We start from the raw sequence: 23,083 nt of genomic DNA, 5'->3' as shown, positions 1-23,083 counted from the left end.
ACGGGCCAGTCTGAGTATTTCACAATATGCTCAGTTACTGGGATTTTCACGTACAACCATTTCTAGGGTTTACAAAGAATGGTGTGAAAAGGGAAAAACATCCAGTATGCGGCAGTCCTGTGGGCGAAAATGCCTTGTTGATGCTAGAGGTCAGAGGAGAATGGGCCGACTGATTCAAGCTGATAGAAGAGCAGCTTTGACTGAAATAACCACTCGTTACAACCGAGGTATGCAGCAAAGCATTTGTGAAGCCACAACACGCACAACCTTGAGGCGGATGGGCTACAACAGCAGAAGACCCCACCGGGTACCACTCATCTCCACTACAAATAGGAAACAGAGGCTACAATTTGCACAAGCTCACCAAAATTGGACAGTTGAAGACTGGAAAAATGTTGCCTGGTCTGATGAGTCTCGATTTCTGTTGAGACATTCAAATGGTAGAGTCAGAATTTGGCGTAAACAGAATGAGAACATGGATCCATCATGCCTTGTTACCACTGTGCAGGCTGGTGGTGGTGGTGTAATGGTGTGGGGATGTTTTCTTGGCACACTTTAGGCCCCTTAGTGCCAATTGGGCATCGTTTAAATGCCACGGGCTACCTGAGCATTGTTTCTGACCATGTCCATCCCTTCATGACCACCATGTACCCATCCTCTGATGGCTACTTTCAGCAGGATAATGCACCATGTCACAAAGCTCGAATCATTTCACATTGGTTTCTTGAACATGACAATGAGTTCACTGTACTAAAATGGCCCCCACAGTCACCAGATCTCAACCCAATAGAGCATCTTTGGAATGTGGTGGAACGGAGCTTCGTGCCCTGGATGTGCATCCCACAAATCTCCATCAACTGCAAGATGCTATCCTATCAATATGGGCCAACATTTCTAAAGAATGCTTTCAGCACCTTGTTGAATCAATGCCACGTAGAATTAAGGCAGTTCTGAAGGCGAAAGGGGGTCAAACACCGTATTAGTATGGTGTTCCTAATAATCCTTTAGGTGAGTGTATATGTATGTGTGTATATGTAGATATGTATATATATATATATATGTGGATGTATGTGTATATATGTATGTATATATGTATATATATATATATATATATATATATATATATGTATGTATGTATGTATGTATGTATGTATGTATGTATGTATGTATGTATGTGTGTGTGTGTGTGTGTGTGTGTGTATATATGTGTATATGTATATATGTATGGATATGTATATATATATGTTTATATGTGTGTGTATGAGCAACACTCATCACTCACAACAATGACAAAATAATTACATTGACAATCATGTTACGTTATTTTCAAAATGTTTCCTTTTCTTTTTCATTACTTCTTTAACACACTACTTCTCAGCTGCAAAGCTGGTATTTTGCTATATATATGTGTATATATATATATATATATATATATATATATATATATATATATATATATATATATATATATATATATATATATATATATATGCCAGCAACACTCATGACAATGACAAAACAATTACATTGTCAATCATGTTATGTTATTATTAAAATGTTTCCTTTTCTTTTTTATTACTTCTTTAACACACAACTTCTCCGCTGCGAAGCGCGGGTATTTTGCTAGTCTATTATAAGGTTTAACTTTAGCAAATTTGACCTCAGTACAAAACTCTTGGAGTACTACTGCTCTGGTATGTCCAGATTCTAAAACCTAAAATTACCAGTTATATACAGCTTAGAGCAGCTTAGAAAGCAAGTGCAAGAAAAGATAGTAAATGCCCAAAGCATATGTGCTGAGTTTTATAACAAATACCAACAACTTACAGTATATAATGTTGGGAGATTGGTCTGGGTGAGTTAGATGGCTTTGTCCAGCAAAGTCTTGAAACAATTAGATTCTATCATCTACCAAGTATACAGGTGCTGGTCATAAAATTAGAATATCATGACAAAGTTGATTTATTTCAGTAATTCCATTCAAAAAGGGAAACGTGTATATTAGATTCATTCATTACACACAGACTGATGTATTTCAAATATGTATTTCTTTTAATTTTAATGATTATAACTGACAACTAATGAAAGTCCCAAATTCAGTATCTCAGAAAATTAAAATATTGTGAAAAGGTTCAATATTGAAGACACCTGGTGCCACACTCTAATCAGCTAATTAACTCAAAACACCTGCAAAAGCCTTTAAATGGTCTCTCAGTCTAGTTCTGTAGGCTACACAATCATGGGGAAGACTGCTGACTTGACAGTTGTCCAAAAGACGACTATTGACACCTTGCACAAGGAGGGCAAGACACAAAAGGTCATTGCTAAAGAGGCTGGCTGTTCACAGAGCTCTGTGTCCAAGCACATTAATAGAGAGGCGAAGGGAAGGACAAGATGTGGTAGAAAAAGGTGTGCAAGCAATAGGGATAACCGCACCCTGGAGAGGATTGTGAAATAAAACCCATTCAAAACTGTGGGGGAGATTCACAAAGAGTGGACTGCAGCTGGAGTCAGTGCTTCAAGAACCACCACGCACAGACGTATGCAAGACATGGGTTTCAGCTGTCGCATTCCTTGTGTCAAGCCACTCTTGAACAAGAGACAGCATCAGAAGCGTCTCGCCTGGGCTAAAGACAAAAAGGTCTGGACTGCTGCTGAGTGGTCCACAGTTATGTTCTCTGATGAAAGTAAATTTTGCATTTCCTTTGGAAATCAAGGTCCCAGAGTCTGGAAGAAGAGAGGAGAGGCACAGAATCCACGTTGCTTGAGGTCCAGTGTAAAGTTTCCACAGTCAGTGATGGTTTGGGGTGCCATGTCATCTGCTGGTGTTGGTCCATTGTGTTTTCTGAGGTCCAAGGTCAACGCAGCTGTCTACCAGGAAGTTTTAGAGCACTTCATGCTTCCTGCTGCTGACGAACTTTATGGAGATGCAGATTTCATTTTCCAACAGGACCTGGCACCTGCACACAGTGCCAAAGCTACCAGTACCTGGTTTAAGGACCATGGTATCCCTGTTCTTGATTGGCCAGCAAACTCGCCTGACCTTAACTCCATAAAAATCTATTGGGTATTGTGAAGAGGAAAATGCAATACGCCGGACCCAAAAATTCAGAAGAACTGAAGGCCACTATCAGAGCAACATGGGCTCTCATAACACCTGAGCAGTGCCACAGACTGATCGACTCCATGCCACGCCACATTGCTGCAGTAATCCAGGCCAAAGGAGCCCCAACTAAATATTGAGTGCTGTACATGCTCATACTTTTCATGTTCATACCTTTCAGTTGGCCAACATTTCTAAAAATCCTTTTTGCATTGGTCTTAATTGATATTCTAATTTTCCAAGATACTGAATTTGGGATTTTCATTAGTTGTCAATTATAATCATCAAAATTAAAAGAAATAAACATTTGAAATACATCAGTCTGTGTGTAATGAATGAATCTAATATACAAGTTTCACTTTTTGAATGGAATTACTGAAATAAATCAACTTTGTCATGATATTCTAATTTTATGACCAGCACCTGTAATGAGGCATAGATTCAAATATACTGCTAAAAAAATTTAAAGAACACTTTTTAATCGGAGTATAGTATCAAGTCAGTTAAACTTCTGGAATATTGATCTGGTCAATTAAGTAGTAGAGGGGGTTGTTAATCAGTTTCAGCTGCTTTGGTGTTAATGAAATTAACAACAGGTGCACTAGAGGGGCAACAATGAGATGACCCCCAAAACAAGAATGGTTTAACAGGTGGAGGCCACTGACATTTTTCCATCCTCATCTTTTCTGACTGTTTTTTCACTAGTTTTGCATTTGGCTACGGTCAGTGTCACTACTGGTAGCATGAGGCGATACCTGGACCCTACAGAGGTTGCACCGGTAGTCCGACTTCTCCAGGATGGCATATCAATACGTGCCATTGCCAGATTGTTTACTGTTTGTCCCAACTCAGTCTCAAGGGCATGGAGAAGTATCCAGGAGACAGGCAGTTACTCTAGAAGAGCTGGACAGGGCCATAGAAGTTCCTTAACCCATCAGCAGGACCGATATCTGCTCCTTTGGGGAAGGAGGAACAGGATGAGCACTGCCAGAGCCCTACAAAATGACCTCCAGCAGGCCACTGGTGTGAATGTCTCTGACCAAACAATCAGAAACAGATTTCATGAGGGTGGCCTGAGGGCCTGACAATCTCTAGTGGGCCCTGTGCTCACTGCCTGGCACCATGGAGCTCGGTTGGCATTTGCTATAGAATGCCAGAATTGGCAGATCCACCACCTGCGACCTGTGCTTTTCACAGAAGAGAGCAGGTTGACCCTGAACACATGTGACATACGTGAAAGGGTCTGGAGAAGCCGTGGAGAATGTTATGTCGCCTGTAACATCGTTCAGCATGACTGGTTTGGTGGTGGGTCAGTGATGGTCTCACGAGGCATATCCATGGAGGGACGCACAGACCTCTACAGACTAGGCAACAGCACCTTGACTGCCATTAGGTATCGGGATGAAGTCCTTGGATCCATTGTCAGACCCTATGTTGGTGCAGTAGGTTCTGGGTTCCTCCAGGTGCACGGCAATGCCCAGCCTCATGTGGTGAGAGTATGCAGGCAGTTCCTGGAGAATGAAGGAATTGATACCATTGACTGGCCTCCACACTGTGGTCCAGATATGGGAGGCGATCTCCCAGGACACCATCTGTCGTCTCATTAGGAGCATGCCCCGGCCAAACAAACTACTGAGTACGATTTTGAGTTGCTGCAATGAAATATCGGCAAAATGGACTAGCCTGCCACATCATTTTTTCACTTTGATTTTCGAGGTGCCTTTGAATTCAGCCCTCTGTAGGTTGATAATTTTCGTTTCCATCAAATGATGTGGCATACTTTCATTCCTAACACATTTCCCAGTCCATATCAGTATAGATATCCAGCATGAGTTTTTTTCCCATTGAGATCTGATGTGTTTTCAAAGTGTTCCTTTAATATTTTGAGAAGTTTATAAAAGTGGATTCAGTATATGTGACTAACCTTAAGCTGTATTTTGGCTTTGAATCTTGGAGTTGGGACTGTGTTGCGGCACCATATATTACACTGTAGTGTTTGTAAATGATTTCCTTGTTCTAGAGTGTCACTTAGTTTGTGTACCGACTAATTCACATTGTAGTATTAGTGTATGGGTTTCCCAAAAACAAGAGTGACCTTACCTAGACAAACGCTGAAGACCTGGCTCAACACCTTTCATTTTGATTTATAAATCTTGAAGGGGAAAGAAGATAGAGAGATCAAAATCAGCAGAGAGGTGAGGTAGCCCACGAGGAGTAACCTGTCAAATCAAATGAGTATGTTCATTGGTTGGATTTGGGAATCATCTGGTGCTGAGATCAGTGAGAATACAGAAATCTGAAACTCAGCAGAATTGCGCTTCTGAGGACTGCAGGTGACAATACAGATTCAAACATGCATTGAAATGCTGACTCTTCAAGAACCAGTAGGATCATTAGTATTGCTCTTCTTTTGGGAAGCTGATACTAAATACAAACCTTGGATGCAATACCAACATATCTTGAAACTTTGCATGGGACTTACAAAACGTGTTCAAGATATGAACTTGGCGTACAACTTTTTAATGAGTGTATGTTTGTTCCATCTCAGAGGTTGTTTTGGGGTTCTGTCTTTTTTTTTTAAACTTTTTTAATTTTGTATATGTTTAGTATAAACATTTCTGTGTTCATCATACAGTTCTTTACATTCTTTAAATTGGGAAGTGAGTGGTTGAAGTCCATGTGAAGTCCATCTTGGGGCTACTAAGAGCGACAGCATTATGGTTGATCTGTGAAGTAATCATCTACCCTTTTAAGATTGTGGTTTGTAACAGTTGTGTGGTAAACCTCCCTTATATTGTGGTTTTGCAACAAGTATACAGGTATATTTATTTATTTAAAGAGGGAAATGTTGTAACAAGTAATATTACTTTTCATGGTATTGATTCTGTCATACTGATTCTCCCAGCTAACTTTAGATGAATGTGGAGCCAAGTAATGCAATTGTTTAACACATTCTAATCTATTTGTATGGAATTTGAAAAACTCTTTTCGATGTGTGGTTATTGTCAGTTTCTTAATTATCTGCCTTATTATAACAAAAAATATTGTTTTAATATGGGTATATTATTTTAAATTCTTTGTCAGTTTACTTAGAAAAACCTTAGTAATGGAGACACATTTCTTTGTTTTATTCATCAGCTGCAAAGTCAGAAAAAGTTGCCAATTACTGCCCTTTGTGTCATGAAAACTTTTCACCTGGAGAAGAGGTAAGATTTATATAATGTATCTGTTTATAGACTAACATGCCATATTAATGTATTTAACAATAGATATATTTAACTGTCATTACTAATTTTGTTTTGCATAAATTTAGTGATGTGCCTTTCATATTCATTCTTTCAGTTTTTGTAAATATTTTTCCTATTAAATTGTTTATTCAATAAAAGTTTCTTAGCTGTTTGTTCTGAATTGTTCATCAAGTTGCATTTTCTCACATTCTTAAACAGGTGGCGAGAGCACAGATTTGTATCATAAGCCGGTTTATATTGGTATGCATTGAAAGAAGTATATACAGTTCCCTCCATAATGTTTAGGACAAAGACACATTCTTCCTTGATGATACCCTTCTGCTCAACAATTTAAAATTATATATCAAACAATTCAGACATGATTAAAGTGCACATTTCACACATTGATTTAATGGTATTTGCATAAATGTTTGTTAAACCATGCAGAAATTACAACATGTTTTATGCACAGACCACCCCCTTATTTCAGGGCACCATAATGTTTTGGACAATTGCTGTCACAAGTGTTTCTGATTACTCAAGTGTGTTGTGTTGCTTAATTTGTGCAGGCATAAGGTAGGCTTGCTTCTACCTAGAGACTACATTTAAAGCCTGTAGTTGCCATTGTTCAACATGAAGACAAGAGCCTTGCCAGTGAAAGTCAAGGAAGCCATTATGAGGATGAAAAACAGGAATAAAACAATTACAGACATTGGTAAAACCTTAGGATTACCTAAATCAACTGTCTGAAATATCATTAAGAAGGAAGAGCATGCTGGTGAGCTCAGTAATCACAAAGGAACTGGTAGGCTAAGGAAAGCCTCCACTGCTGATGATAGAAGAATCCTCACTATGGTAAAGAAAAGGCCCCAAACGCCTGTCTGACAGATCAGAAACATTCTTCATGTAGAATGTAGACTTATGTAGACTTATGTAGACTTCTGTCTGCAGAAGGCTTTTTGAACAGACATACAGAGGCTACACTGAAAGTTGCAAACCACTAGTTAGCCACAATCAGGATGGCAAGATTATAGTTTGTGAAAAAGGACTTAAAAGAGCCTGCAGAATTCTGGGAAAAAGTTTTTGTAGACAGATAAGACAAAGATAATCCTGTATCATTGTGATGGCAAAAGCAAAGTGTGGAAACATAAAGGAACTGCCCAAGGTCCAAAGCATACCACCTCATCTGTTAAACATGGTGGGGGGCTGTTATGGCTTAAGCATGTATGGCTGCCACAGGTACTGGCAAACTTACTGTATCTTCATTGATGATGTAACTGTTAATGGCAGTTACATAGTGAATTCTGAAGTGCATAGAAACATCTGTTTAAGTTCCAGTAAATGCTTTCAAACTCATTGGATGGCACATCATCCTACAACATGATAAGGATCCCAAACATACTGCTAAGGCAACACTGGAGTTTTTCAAAGCCTAAAAATAAAAAATTCTTGAATAGCCAAGCCAGTCACCTGATTTAAATACAATTGAGCATGCCTTCCTATATGCTGAAGAGAAAACTCAATAGGACAATCCCTTGAAACAAGCAGGAAGTGAAGATGGCTGCATTAGAGGCTTGGCAGAGCATCACAAGAGACGATACTCAGCACCTGGTGATGTCTATGAATCACAAACTTTAAGCAGTTATTGCATGCAAGGGATATGCAACAAGGAACTAAATATGACTGCTTTAATATACCTACCATTGCTATAACCAAATGTTATGGCACCCTGAAATGGAGGAACCATGTATAAGAACTGCTGTCATTTCTACATAGTGTGCCCAAAATTTATGCAAATACTCTTAAATTAAAGTCTGAAATGTGCATTTTAATCATGTCTGAATTGTTTGATTTGTAATTTTAAACTAGAGCATAGTGGTAAATCAAGTAAAAATGTGTCTTTGTCCCAAGCATTGTAGATGGCACTGTAAGTTATGTATAAGTATTCAGCGATCAGTTATTTCTTTTAACATCATTCAAACATGTTGGACAATTTCTCTCCAATATATGACTGGAATTTAGTTTTTTACAGGTCCTCAAGCCTTTATGCAATATGTATGTATCTATCCATAAGTGTACAGTGGAACCTCGGTTCACGACCATAATTTGTTCCAAAACTCTGGTCGTAAACTCAGTTGGTCGTGAACCAAAGCAATTTCCCCCATAGGATTGTATGTAAATACAATTAATCCGTTCCAGACTGTACGAACTGTATGTAAATATATATGTAAAGATTAAGCACAAATATAGTTAATACACCATAGAATGCACAGTGTAATAGTAAACTAATGCAAAAACATTGAATAACACTGACACAAAACACCCAGGCTCCCTGCTCAGCTACACGAACAGGCTGCCGCTCTCTCTCTCTCTGCAGCACGCACCCTCCTCCTCTGTCAGCAGCACATGGTCTCTCTCTCTCTCAGAACAGAGGGGAACATTTGAACAAATCTGAACTTTAATTTAAAAACCAACCACAAGCAACCAAAAAAGTAACATTGCAGGAGTTCATGCTAATAGCTTTACAGCCCGATCGTTGTAAACACTTTTTTTTAATGAGTTTTAAGCACAGGGAAAAAAGCGAACATTTGAAAAATGAGAAAAGAAACATTGCAACAAATCAAGCTACGAACTGAAAAATTAACTTTTGAAAAATCCGTAATACAAAAACTATAAACCACCAAGAAAACTAACCTTGCGTGAGTCGAGTTTTGGCATGAAGTGAGGAGAAGCTGGGTGGAGAGGAGGTTACAGTTTTGAGGGAGAGTCTGGCTCTGCAATGGAGGGATGTTTTCCTTCAGGTGTTTTCTCTCTTGTGATTTCTTGGGTTTCTGGTGTTTTTAGCTGTTTAGCTAGTAGGAGCGAAAGCCTCATGCAGCCATTCCAAAAACAAAGTCCTTGTGACCCAACCCTTCGTGTTTTCCCTCCACATCACTGGCAGTCTGGCTTTGTTTACATTGTGCTGCTTGAAAGCACAAGGGTTCTCAAATTGGTAAATGAGTAAACTGGTAAACAGTTTTTCCACCTCTTCCAGCACTTGAAGCCTCTGCCTGGTTAACGCTGTAACTCTATTTGCAACATCAGCTGCTTTAATAGATTCTTTCTGCTTTAGAATAGTCAAATTTTGACTTCTTGTACTCGGCGGCAAGATCAGTAACAAACTTTTCAATAATTTCTTTCTTTACTTCGATGTCAATTTTCTTCAAAACTTTCTACTCACCACTCTTCACTTGCTTAGAAGCCATGGTTAACTGCAAAAGCACATGAAATACTGTAGAGCACAAAGAGATCACAGGTAAAGCACGCACGTCTGACTGAGAACAATGAACAGGGAGCGGCTCAACACGTGCTTAAATACAGTAATCGGCGCGTATGAACCAGCAGGCAAGGCAAGCACGCACGTGCAGACTCGCTCTCTCTCTCTCTCTCTGCAGCATGAACCCTCCCCCCTCTCTCTCAGCAGCACGCACCCTCTCTCTCAGCAGCAGGCTGGCACGCACGTGCAGGCAGGCAGGCTCGTCTGACCGAGAACAATGCAACACGTGCGGAAATCATCGGCATGCACAAACCGAAAGGGAAACTGGCTTGTTCGTATACCGAACTTTTTGGTCGTAAAACGAGTTGTACGTGTACCGAGACATTCGTGAACCGAGATTCCACTGTATTTAGCCATCTATGCTTTGTTAGCACCTTCTTAATTCAGTTTAGGGTTTGTGTAGTAAACTCTTACATACAGTCCTGTTACCATTATTGGCACTAGGGCTGCAATTAATGATTATTTTGGTATTCAATTAATCTGGCAATTGTTTTGTTGATTATTAGTTAATTAGTTTAATTGATTAGTTGGATTGCAAAAAAAATTATGTGAAATTAAACACAAAGTGCATGATTTGTATAAGATTTTCAGAAATGTATTTTTAGTTAACCTCTTGTAGGTATTTTAAACATAATATAGGTTTTTATGCAACATTTATGTAATAATACATTGAAAATAAATAGTAACAAATAGAAATTAGTAACACTTAACACTTAGTCGCACTTTTTGTTGTGCAATGAACACACACACAGGATTTCCTTAAAAACACATCTGTTTTCAATAAATTAACTAACCTTGCAATTTCCATATATATTCAGAATCACACTAAACCCACACTTCAAAAATTAAATGTAATTTAAGCTTTTTTCAGTTTCTATGAAAAAGAAGGTTTACTGGCAAAAGCATCATGTAAATATCTAACCACCACAATACCATAGAATAATCTGCTGCACCATCATGATTTCTTTTTTTTAGTAACTCTGCAGTAATGTTTGAAATACGTTGTGATATGATAAGGAAATGTACAGACTGATTTCCTTTTACAGCAAAGCAATTGTGAAACTTAGTAATATGTCAAGATTATTTTAACTAAAGTTGATATTTTTTTGCATCATCTTTTCGTCCTTTTTGTGTTTGGAAACATTTTACCACTGCAGATTCTTTGGCACAATTACTTGCAGCCAACACGCTGTCACAGCCTGCTGCATGTTATTTGCATTTGGGAGTATTCTGATCATGCCACAAAATCTGTTTTACCGGCTGCACTAGGCTTGCTGTAGCAGTACTTGCAGATTATCATGTCTTCCTCCAGATTGTATAAAAGCCATTTGAAGTCCGATAGCCAACTACTCTGGAAGTTTTGCTTTTCCACACTATTCCTATGTTTTAACTCGGAATGAATGATAAGCCTGTCAGTCGCAGTTGATATGCTACGGGATTCATTCTCGCTGAGATTTTGATTTCCTTTGCACACGACACTGGGGAAAAAAGTTTTCTGCTTGGACAGGGACTTAAGTTTCTTTGCAACCCATTTTGTAAAAAAACAAATATGGCAATTAAAAATCTGAACATTTACTAGTTAGCTAATGACACATATTTTTTTGTCTCATATCACAACACTTTGTCTCATATGCTAATGTTTTACAGTATTCGCATTATAGGGGCCTGGAGTATGAGTCAAATTATTCCTTACTTCAAATTGGAAGTCATGTCATTATGCCTAACCTAGCAAACGCTGCATTATATATTTGTTTTACATAACGCAGAAGTTAACATTCAACTACAGTGATAATGGTGAGTCTTCCTTTTCCACAGAGCCTGTAACAGCACAGTTCTATTTGTGCATCTCCGTTGTGCTATTGTACTGCACAAGGTCAAATCTACACATTTTGAAACACGCTTTTTTTCCAGCATTCAGTGTAAAGCACTCCCAAACCCTGGAAGTCTTAGGTCGTTTTTTGTTTTCTGCCACTTGCTTATAGTCACAACATAATCAACAAATCAATTAAATTGATGTTTTTAATAATCGATTACTGTATATCGATAATGTCAAATAGTTGTTGCAGCTGTAATTAGCCTCACTTTTTCATTTTGTACATAACTTGTACAATATATTCAGAAATAAATGGAAATGTACCAAATTTGTATCATCAGAATATTTTATTTGGATATCCAGAGTACTTTAACCAAAAATGAAAACATTATTGTTCAACTTACATGTAGTAACTTGAAAGAAGAAACAAGAAATATGACAGTAATAAATGCACCTTTCCTTAGTATTTGGTTGCACAGCTGTTGGTAATGATTACTGCCTCCAAATGTTTTTGTAGTCATCTATAAGCTTCTTGCACCTGTCAGGTGGAATTTTCTCCCATTCTTCCTTTGCAATTTATTCAATCTCTTGAATGTTTGCAGGATTCCTTTACCCAAAGGCAGATTTCAGCTCTTTCCACAGATTTTCAGTGGGACTGAGATCGGGACTTGTGCAGAAATGTTCAGAAAAAAATGAGCAGAGTCTTCAGAAAGGCAGTCAGAAATTAAGATTTATTTCAGACCGTGAGAAACAATTGCAGAGCACATAAAGCCATCTCAGTTCATGGAGTGAGCCCAGTGGTTTGGGTGTGGTTCATTTTTATTTCAGTTCTAATCACAAAACATCCCCATTTTGTCGATATTTCTTGTCATTCACTTTACATGTTATCTTCGTAATATTGACCTTGTGCTGTACCTGTTTTTATAACAATTATCTTGCCTTGTAAAGTCCTTTCCCCTAATAATCAATCTTTCCATAACAATCATTAGGACTCGAAGCTCGTGCTTGCCACCTGGCCTGGAGATGGCCATCATCTGATCACGTTTTACATTTCACACCCTTTTAATTGATCGGTCCTCATCATGAAGTTGGAACCAGGGTGACCCCCATATGAGAAACTGAACTGTTCAATTAATAATTGCTTGTTGCACCAGCATCCAGTAAAAGTAAAATTATAGGCACCTGTGCTGGTAAGCGCAACACACAGCTTCATTGATAAGGGCTGAGCTAGCATGCAAGCTTACTTAGTTTTCCTTAAGTTTAAGGGCCTTGAAGGTTTTCTGTACTTGTTTAGACTTTGGTGAGTCAAAAGTCCCAGCAGAGCCGCCATGTCCCAAAAAAAGCTTGTTTACTCAGTTCCCTAAAAGCACAGCATCCTTTGTTCATTGGAAACAAGGCAAGTGAAAACCAAGCAGGCAACATTAAAAACAAAAGCAGAGGCCTGTAATATAACAGTGCCTCTCTAAGCCACTTAAAAAGATGTCAAGCAACTCCTTTTAATAGTCTATAGTTCTTAAACCAGTAACAAGGCATATTGATCATTGATCTAAACCTCAACCGACTCAGACCAGTGTAAAATGGTGCATTTTTTTCCTTTTCAGTCATTCATGTGTGCTTTTGGATCTGTGTTTTGGGTTATAATGTCCTGCTGGAGAATCCATAATCTTTGACTCAAACCTAGTTTTCTTACTCTGGGTAGCACATTTTGCTCTAAAATACCTTGGTAATCCGCTGATTTTCATGATTCTTGTAATATGGACTCCAGAGGCAGCAAAACACCCCTCCATCATTATGAATCCTCCACCGTGCTTAACTGTAGAGAGGGTGTTTTTTTTCCTTATAAGCTTCATTCCACCTTCTGTAAACAAATTGCTAGTGTGCATTGCCAAAAAGCTGTAGTTTGGTTTCGTCTGTCCACAGAACATTTTCCCAGAAGGCTTGTGGTTTGTCCAGGTACTGTCTGGCAAAGATTAGTCATTCCTAAGATGTCTTTTCTTCAACAGTGGGGTCCTCCTTAGCCTTCGCCCATAAAGCCCTTCTTGGTTTAGTCTGCAGCATATAGTATGTGTCAAAACCATGACTCCAGATTGTTATAGCTCAGCCTTTAGGTCTTTGGATGTTTTACATTGTGTTTTATCCACAGTTCTCACCAAACTTCGAATAATTCTCCCAATCATTTTTTTCCACGACAAGAGAGGTTTTTGACAGTTCCATTCTGAGCAAACTTCTTTATAGCACTGCACACTGTTGAAACAGGGATGCCAAGTTCTTCAGAATGGCCTTATACCCTTTAGCACCCTAGTGTTTGATGATAATTGCATTTCTGATGTTCTCAGAGAGCTCCCTTGTTTTCACCATCCTGAGAAAGGAACAGGGAGAACATGAGACTTTTTAAAGCACTAATGTCATCATTTATTGGGTAATTCAAGTCATGTGGGCACTGACAATTTATCGCAGGTGAGTCTAATTTCCAATTTAGTCCAGGCGAGTTAAACACAATCATTTTTTTCACATTGATATAAAGAGTGCTAATACCATTGTCATGGTAATCTTTCAGTTTTTCCAGCTTTTTTCCTCCTGTTGTTTATTGAAATTGTTGTTTCATCATTTGCTCTTCTGTTCCAAACATGAGTGTCAATAGACCATAGCTGTTTCACTAGATTAATTTTTTCTTCAGTACACATTCTGCATGTTGTACTTAAATTTCAGTTTTGCCAATAATGATGACCTGGGGCCTCATGCATAACACAGTGTGTAGAACTCACACTAAAATGTGGTGTACAGACAAAAGTGGAAATGTGTATATACACAAAAAAATTCAGAAGTGTTCTCTACAGCACATCTTCAACCTGAGCCTGGAACAGGGTAGAGTCCTGAGGCTTTGGAAAACATCTTGTATCACCCCTGTCCCAAAGGTATCACGTCCTAGTGAGCTGAATGACTTCCGGCCTGTTGCTCTGACGTCACATGTGATGAAGACCATGGAGCGGTTGCTGCTTCACCACCTGAGGCCACAGGTCCACCACGCCCTCGATCCTCTGCAGTTCGCATACCAGGAGAAGGTAGGAGCGGAGGATGCCTTCATCTATATGCTACACCAGTCCCTCTCCCACTTGGACAGAGGCAGTGGTGCTGCTAGAATTATGTTTTTGGACTTCTCTAGCACCTTCAGCACCATCCAACCTCTGCTCCTTAGGACAAGCTGATAGAGATGGGAGTAGATTCACACCTGGTGGCATGGATCATGGACTATCTTACAGACAGACCTCAGTATGTGCGTCTCGGGAACTGCAGGTCTGACATTGTGGTCAGCGACACAGGAGCGCCGCAAGGGACTGTACTTTCTCTGGTCCTGTTCAGCCTATATACATCAGACTTCCAATAAGATTCAGAGACCTGCCACGTGCAAAGGTTCGCTGATGACACTGCTATTGTGGGCTGTATTAGGAGTGGGCAGGAGGAGGAGTATAGGAAGCTAATCAAAGACTTTTTTGAATGATGCGACTCAAACCACTTACACCTGAACACCAGCAAGACCAAGGAGCTGGCAGTGGATTTTAGGAGGCCCAGGCCCCTCATGGACCCCGTGATCATCAGAGGAGACTGTGTGCAGAGGGTACAGACCTATAAATACTTGGGAGTGCAGCTGGATAATAAATTGGACTGGACTGCCAATACTGATGCTCTGTTTAAGAAAGGTCAGAGCCGACTATATTTCCTTAGAAGGTTGGTGTCCTTCAACATCTGCAATAAGATGATGCAGATGTTCTACCAGACGGTTGTGGCAAGTGCCCTCTTCTACACGGCGGTGTGCTGGGGAGGCAGCATAAAGATGAAGGATGCCTCAAACCTGGACAAACTTGTTAGGAAGGCAGGCTCTATTGTAGGAATGAAGCTGGACAGTTTAACATCTGTAGCAGAGCGACAGGCACTAAGCAAGCTCCTGTCAATCATGGAGAATTCACTGCATCCACTGAACAATGTAATCTGCAGGCAGAGGAGTAGCTTCAGTGACAGACTGCTTTCACTGTCCTGCTCCACTGACAGACTGAGAAGATCGTTCCTCCCCCACACTATGCAACTCTTTAATTCCACCCGGGGGGGTAAACTCTAACATTATTCAAAGTTATTGTCTGTTTTTACATGCATTTTTATTACTCTTTAATTTAATATTGTTTTTGTATCAGTATATTGCTGCTGGATTATGTGAATTTCCACTTGGGATTAATAAAGTTTATCTATCTATCTATCTATCTGTCTATCTGTCTGTCTGTCTGTCATGTACAATTAAGAATCAGAGATCACTAAACACTGCATCTGGAACATGTCTCCTTTTTTAGTTAGATGTCCAGCCTCTCTTGGGGTATTCTTCATGTTTAGTGAACCATGGATTTAATGCTGCTTTTCTTGTAGGTATTCTGAAGTTGTCTTTCATCAGTAGTTTATTACTATTTATAGTATTTGACAGAAAACTTTAACCAAAGCAGCTTACAACATCAGGATACTTGACATTTTTTTTGCTTATGGAGAAATGAAGGGTAAGTGATTGGCTGAAGATTACACCTTGAGTCAGAGGTGAGGATTGTGTCAGCAGCCATGTTTGAAGCCCAGTATCCGAGCGTGTACATCACATTTTATATTGCATATGCCTAATATAGTTCTTAACCTACTCCATTCTCGACATTTAGTATTTTATTCTACTGTATTGATTTAAAACTTAGTTATTACTTTTTGAAATGTTCCTTTCTGAAGTTAACTTTTAGAGTTTTTTTCAGTTTGTGTGCATATGTGCTTTGCCAGAGCTCTATGAAATAAGACAAGGCTCCTCTATCATTAGTAATCTGAAACAACACACAATTCTTACATTTTGCCTTGAAGGTTTCTGTTCTGTACAGAACAATAAGTAACATGGTACCAATACAAAATAAAGGAAATCATACTAAAGTAAAGTATGTATTTATCCTCTTGTTTATTTTCCAGAACATTCTTATTCAAACCTTTGGATTGCAAGGCAGGAACCAATCCTGGCAACAGTGCAATATATATGATGGAAAATGTGTATATTTTGATTTCCAAAATAAAAAGAAATAGTAGCAAAACAATTTTATAATGTTTTTCCTCTGTACTCATGAAAAAAGTATGTCTATTCATATTGTTACATTAGACAGAACATGTAATGATGGGGTGGTTGAAGTGATCAGGTGACAATGAACCTTAAGTATGCAGCTATTAAATTTTGGAAGACGTTTGTCATTACATGGAGGAGTATTATGTTAATAAAAATAATGCACTGATTAAGCACTTTCAGGAACTGAAAGAATTGTGCCTCTGCTATAATGTTGTTTGTTACAAAGCATTGTGAATATTTTTTCTCTTAAAATTCTTTTAACTGATTTTTTTTTTGCCAGTCTTTCTCCTTTAACATCAACAATATTGCCTTCTGTATTATTGTTTATATAACCAGAAATATGATTATGCATTTAAAGAATAATTGTGAACTGTTAACATATAATAGCATGTATTTCATATGATATGTAAATCTTAGAAAGTGTTCTGGGCCTTTGCTTGGAGATGTATACTGTGTAAGAATTAACTGGCATATTGTTTGAAATGTAACTGTACCTACTCCAAAGTTTTGTTCCTGAGGCTACACTTATGCCACTCTGCATCCCTCAGAGATTCACAGAAATGTTAAATATTACGAGTTCTATAAAACATACTCTCTCTACAGGCCTGGAAGTCTCACTTAATGGGAAGAGATGGATGTAAAATGAACCCACGAAGGATACAGGCCCTACAGAGAACCCAGTCAATCCAAGGTAAATATTGTAATTTATTCTTAAGCATAACTTTGGAGATGCAAGCAAGTTAAATAATGTAAATAAACTGAATAACTGGTTTGAATTTCAGTTAAATATATATAATAATTTCCTAAATGTTGCTATATTGACTGTTGGAAAACATTTAATAAAGAAATACCAGGCTTATCGTTGTAGTCATGTTGATGAATCCTTCATTTATAAACATGTAGCCAGTTAGCAAAGACAAAGAAATGCACCAGTCAAAGACTTAAAGTCCATTAAACTACTTTTACACATTGATAATAATATATTATTAAAGCAATTTAGCATTTGTTTATTAAAGACAATTGACACTGAACACTCCAAAATTCTGTGTTTATAGAAGGAAGTAAAACCAAAACTCTATAAAAAGTGATTTGAACCAGTGATAATGTTATCAAGTGGTGTAGGAAAAAAAAAAACTTTTTTTTTTTAAATTCTCTAATGATTAAAGTAAATTCAGTCTCAGATAGCAATGTAAAAAATATCTGCAATTTTTTTTAAGTATCAGTTGAGATTCCACATAGCTATAAAAGCTATAATAAAAAATTATAATAGTTATAATAGAAGCACCGATTCCAGCATGCATTTGGTTGAAGAAGCGTTGGATGTTATCTTGCTGTATAGCAAGTTGTAGTGAACTTTAGCTCTCTACTGGGTGATCTCTTTTCATATCCCAGAAATGTTCTATTAGACCCAGATGTGGTAATTTTGACAGTCATATGAGGACAGTCACAAGATGGCAGTCTTGTAATGTTTCTGGTTTGTAGATTGACATGATACATATTTGCCAATTGTGATTATTCTGTGAGAGATGTTTTTGCCAAAACAAGAGCTAATTATATTTTATTCCATAAGCACAAAAGAGTTGTTTGTGTCATAGCTGATCACTTCTTAAACCATTGCACTGCAGGATGTGAGATGTGCCTATTTTTTTACAACCTGTCCTTCTTCTCTTTCAACTTGGTCAGGCTAAGCATGAAATAGTTCTTGTTGTTAAACAGTACTGATCAACATCCAATCAGTCCTTCATACACACAAATGAAGGTGTTTGTGAAAATGAATGAAAATAAAACACAAATCAATAGTACCCAAAATCTCTTGAGAACTGAGCAAAGGTTCATATATGACTCAACAACTTTTCTGAACTGGACCACAGTTTCTAGTCTGTTTGCCTGTACCATCTTTATTTCTTTGGATATGTCAGCTATGCTTTTCATCACTGCTTATGCAAATTCCAGTACTTCAATTTGTAACTTCTGTTCAAAAACTCTCCATCACTGATGAATCACCCAGCATGTTTAACAGTATCCAATTTCCCCCTTTCGCCTGGCACCATCTTTTGTCAAAGCTTGGGATCTGAATACATAATGCATTATGTCACCATGACATTTTCCACAATCTTTTCACCACAAAATACAACAAATGATGCTCCTCATCTGCTTATTTTTCACTTATTCTATTTTGATTATTCTGTCACTATCCTAATTATTAATTAAAAGATAATGAGTACTTGAACCAAACCTTTTAGCATCATGCTCCCTAGATTTTCAACTTTGACATACAGATTTTTGATTTCAGGAATTCAGAGGTTTGTTAGGTCTGTCATGCCAACGCTGCTGTTAATCCCTTTAAAGATTGTGCACTGCTCAGACCACTTTGTCTATACATGTGTCTGTCTATACATGCAGTGCACAATCTGTGTAGTCAAATTAAATTTTAAACTGTCGACTTATAATTAACATCACAGACAGAAATACATTTCTTTCACTAGAAACTATGTCAAGAATACAGTTGCAGTTCTTTTCTAATGTCATATTACAGCAAATCAGATCAGAATAGTAATACTGTATTATCAATCTATTTTTCACTTGCTAATGTTTTACTTAGATTTATTGACCACTGTAAAATTAGGTAACATAATTAGGGCTGTCAAAGTTAATGCGCTAATGCATGCAATCAATTTTTAAAGGTAAATTGTGATGTTTTTCCTTAATCAACTTAACTGACAACTGGTACTATCCAAGGCAATGGTTTTTAAACCGTTTTAGTTTTAGAAATTGGCAGACTTGAAAAATATAAAATGAAGAACATAGATGAATTTTCACAATTATTATCAATAGATACATCTAATATTGTTAATGTTAATGAACAGTAGAAAGCTATTGTTTCAGACAGAGTAGACAATGTTTAGTAACTTTTATCCTTCCTTAAAAAATAAAATAAAAATGGTTTATTAATGATTCTAAACTTAATTTGTAAAAATGGGTGATGTGGATATGTGCCATTGCACCTAGTGCTGCTGGGATAGGCTTCAGCACCTTGATACTACATTAGATTGAGGCAAATCCAAATATAGTTTAATATATAAAAATATACTTTTACTAGGAATTTATAACAGATTTGTAAACATCGAGGACCAAGGAATTAATTATGTCTTTCATTGAGTCCTGGAGAGACAGATATGAAATTAAGTTTTTGCAGTCGTGTTGTCTTATGTTTATGTTGGAATAGAAATATGGTGCTTTTTGTATTTTAGTTTTTGGTGAAAATGGGCCTCACTTAAATCACTTGTTGTCCAAAATTTTCATCCATGGTCCACAGACATCCATCATTATGCACTCATTTCAGATTATAATGTAGTAGATGTTTATTCCTCTTGCATCCTAGATGTCTGAAGAATGTCTGGTCATGTTATCTATCTTTTCTCTTTAGAATAACTTTAACCCCTTTTGAAATGCAGCTTTTCAGAATAAATGATACAGATATTGAGATAATAAATATTGTTAAATAAAAAATTAATATTCATTACATGTACACTATACTTTACCTTAATGTGCTCCTCTTCACTGGACTATAAACTGAATTAGTACATCGAGTCTAAAATGAAATTTTCTTTGGGTGGTTTTTCATCTTTGGAGTACATTTTCTGGCTTATTTTAGAAAAATATCTGTTTTATGTGCTTTGTTCTTCTATCATTATAACTATCCTGAGTTGTTTCTGTTTATTGAAGGCACAGAGAATGGGTAAGCCAAAGGGCATAAGCTATAAAAGCATGGTGCCATAAAAAAGTGTTTGTTTTTGCAGGTAAGACCAACAATCTGGCTGTGACTAAACCAGGAGTTTCAGGCGTAAAAGGTCGCTCACCATCTAGCAAGATACCAGCACCACGGGCTGGAGTTGGTAAAACAATCAACAGAACCTCAGCAAAGCCTTGAAAACTTTTTGGCTACAAATTTGATTATTTTTGTGTAATCAATTTTCTTTTCTAAGGACTATGCATTTTCCAGTTTTATGATCATAAAGGTGAAGATTTCGTTTTTAATCATGTTGTTTTTAAAAATTCAAATCTTGCCTTAATTTTATAGTTTTGTTTTAATTCACAACTACTATTAATCTTGTTTAGGTTTTGTGCTGATCTAATCACACATACTTAAGTAAAAGACATTTTTACCTCGCACAACTTATTCCAGGATTTAAGCTTGAGTAAGATCATAACATCCCATACTGCATTTTAAAATCGTAAAATATTTACAATTGTCTCCTTTATTGAACATAACTAGCTATGAGACAAAAAAACTTGTTTAAGAGTGCAAGAAAATGTACAATATAGCAACAGCTGTAACATGCTTGAGATGGTGCATTTTTAATTTATTTTTATGTCAACTTTTAGAGGATATTTTCCTTTTATAAAGTCTTCCTAAACATATTTTGGCATTAATTATTTGAATATATTTTACTTAAAGGTCATGTCTCCCCTTTTTTATGAAATGTGTGATGCCCCTCATAAATAAATATTTATAGTTGAGATAACAAGTTTGAGAACCTTTTGGAATTTTCTGCATTCCTGCTTGGATGGCACTTAAAGTGTAGTCTGGTCTTCAACCAAGACCAAGTCCTAATAACTGATCAAGACTGCTAATTAAACAAATAGCATACACAAAAATTATACCTTTTCATAACTACACTGAGTGTATTGCATATTCTTTGTTGAATTTTATTAATATTATTTGAAGAAAACAACATTCCATCTTAACAAACCATAATTCTACCACTGCCTCAGAGAAAGAGAGGAGAGACTACAACATGGGCAAATCTTTAAAAAAAAAAAAAAAAGAGTGTCCTTTTCCCCACTATAAATTCTTGTTTTAAGATTTGATTAATTAGATCTCACCACATTTTAAAAAAAAAAGTTTTGAACAGATCCCCTAAGTGAGAATTTAATTTTTCCAGTTTCAAATAGTATAGAACATCACTGACTTATCACAGTTGAGCAAGATAAGTCTACATGCTAATAGTGTAGTATAAGCCATTATAATCAATGTGTCGTCCTCTACTTTAAGTCCATCTGGGAGTACACCAAACAAAGCTGTTGATGGGTTAAGAGTGATTGTAACACCAAGGATGTCTGATAGTCGTTCAAAGATGTTTGTCCAGACTGATGTTAATTTGGTGAATGCCCACAAAATGTGGCCCAGTGAGCCTAGAGCTAAATTGCCACATTCACATGTTGATTTTTCCCTGGATACATTTTGGACAATTTTAAATGCGATAAATGTGCTTGATAAAAGATTTTAAGTTGGACGGTTGAATGCTGTGCTCATATGTAGCTGGAATGTATTCAGTGCATGGCAGTCTTCCACTGCTTTTCAGAGATGTTAGGCGAAAGATCCTTTCCCCAACCTATTCTGGGATCTTTGAAAGGAAGAAAATTTAAGATAAAAAGTTTTTATATATTGTTGAGATGATGTCTGAATCTTCAAAGGTGATCAGTACTGTGTCTGGAATAGAAATGTGTGGGAGGTGAGGAAAATCACGCAGGATCCTTTTAGCAAAGTTTCTGATTTGAAAGTAGTGGAAAAATTGTATTGATGAGAAGTTAAATTTGAAATATAATTGTTCATAAGATGTAAAGACATTATCTACATACAAATCTCTAAGTGTTTTAAACCAGGACATTTTCCAAACATTAAATACTGTATAGGTTTGAGAGGGTAGAAAAACACCAGCCTTAAGCAGGTCTACAATCTCGTCCCTAATATCCTTTGACAGCTCTTTGGTGTTGCCCATGGTGATTCAGAGGTTGGAATAGAAGAAATTGATTCTGTGGGCAGGTGTGCTTTATACACATAACAAGTTGAGATCAGGAGTATCTGTGATTGATTGATTGATTGATTGTCATCTGTGTGCCACATGGGCACACAACCAATCAGTGGGTGCCAGAATTCTGTCTGGGTTGTAGGGGATCAAATACTTATTTCTCTCAATGATATGCAAAACATTTTTTTCTGGATTTTTGTTTGATATTTGGTCTCTCTCCAATAAGATAAAACTACCATAAAATTAGAGACTATTCATTTCTTTGTAAGTGAGCAAACTTCCAAATTCAGCAGAGGATCAGATACTTATTTCCCCCCACTGGTGCCCAGCAATAAAATTGAAAGTCAGGCACTGCTATGCCCCCTTTAGCTTTAGTTTGTGTAGAGTTTCCATTTGGATGCGTGGATGTTTCAAACTCCAAATAAATTAATTTAAAAAGAACCGTTTTTTAATGTATATGGGAATGCTCTGAAATAGAAATGGGAGCTTGGAAAGGGTGTTCGTCTTGAAAGTATTGATTCTCCATGCTAATGTGAGATCGAGGGAGACCATCTGTTCACATCTTTTTTATTTTTTTCCATGCAGTGCCAAATTTTGTTGAAAAGAGATCTTTATATTGTGATGTGTAACCCTAGGTATTTGAACTGATCTGCTAAAATAACTGAGTAGGTGTCCAGTCTAGT

The 23,083-nt window shown here is 37.3% G+C and overlaps 1 protein-coding gene across 1 annotated transcript in view; it reads left to right on the top strand.

The window, feature by feature from the left end:
- Positions 1-21,526, top strand: part of cep104 (centrosomal protein 104) — a 232,996-nt gene extending 211,470 nt beyond the window's left edge. Inside the window, exons 20-22 of the mRNA XM_039755038.1 lie at positions 6,242-6,309; positions 17,191-17,278; positions 20,388-21,526. Coding sequence (XP_039610972.1) covers positions 6,242-6,309; positions 17,191-17,278; positions 20,388-20,518 — 287 coding nt within the window. The 3' untranslated portion in view covers positions 20,519-21,526. The remainder of the gene's footprint in view (positions 1-6,241; positions 6,310-17,190; positions 17,279-20,387) is intronic.
- Positions 21,527-23,083: the final 1,557 nt, after the last annotated feature.

This window comes from Polypterus senegalus, chromosome 6 (genome assembly GCF_016835505.1).
Source record: "Polypterus senegalus isolate Bchr_013 chromosome 6, ASM1683550v1, whole genome shotgun sequence".
Lineage (NCBI taxonomy): Eukaryota > Metazoa > Chordata > Cladistia > Polypteriformes > Polypteridae > Polypterus > Polypterus senegalus.
This window is presented reverse-complemented; position numbering and strand designations above follow the sequence as displayed.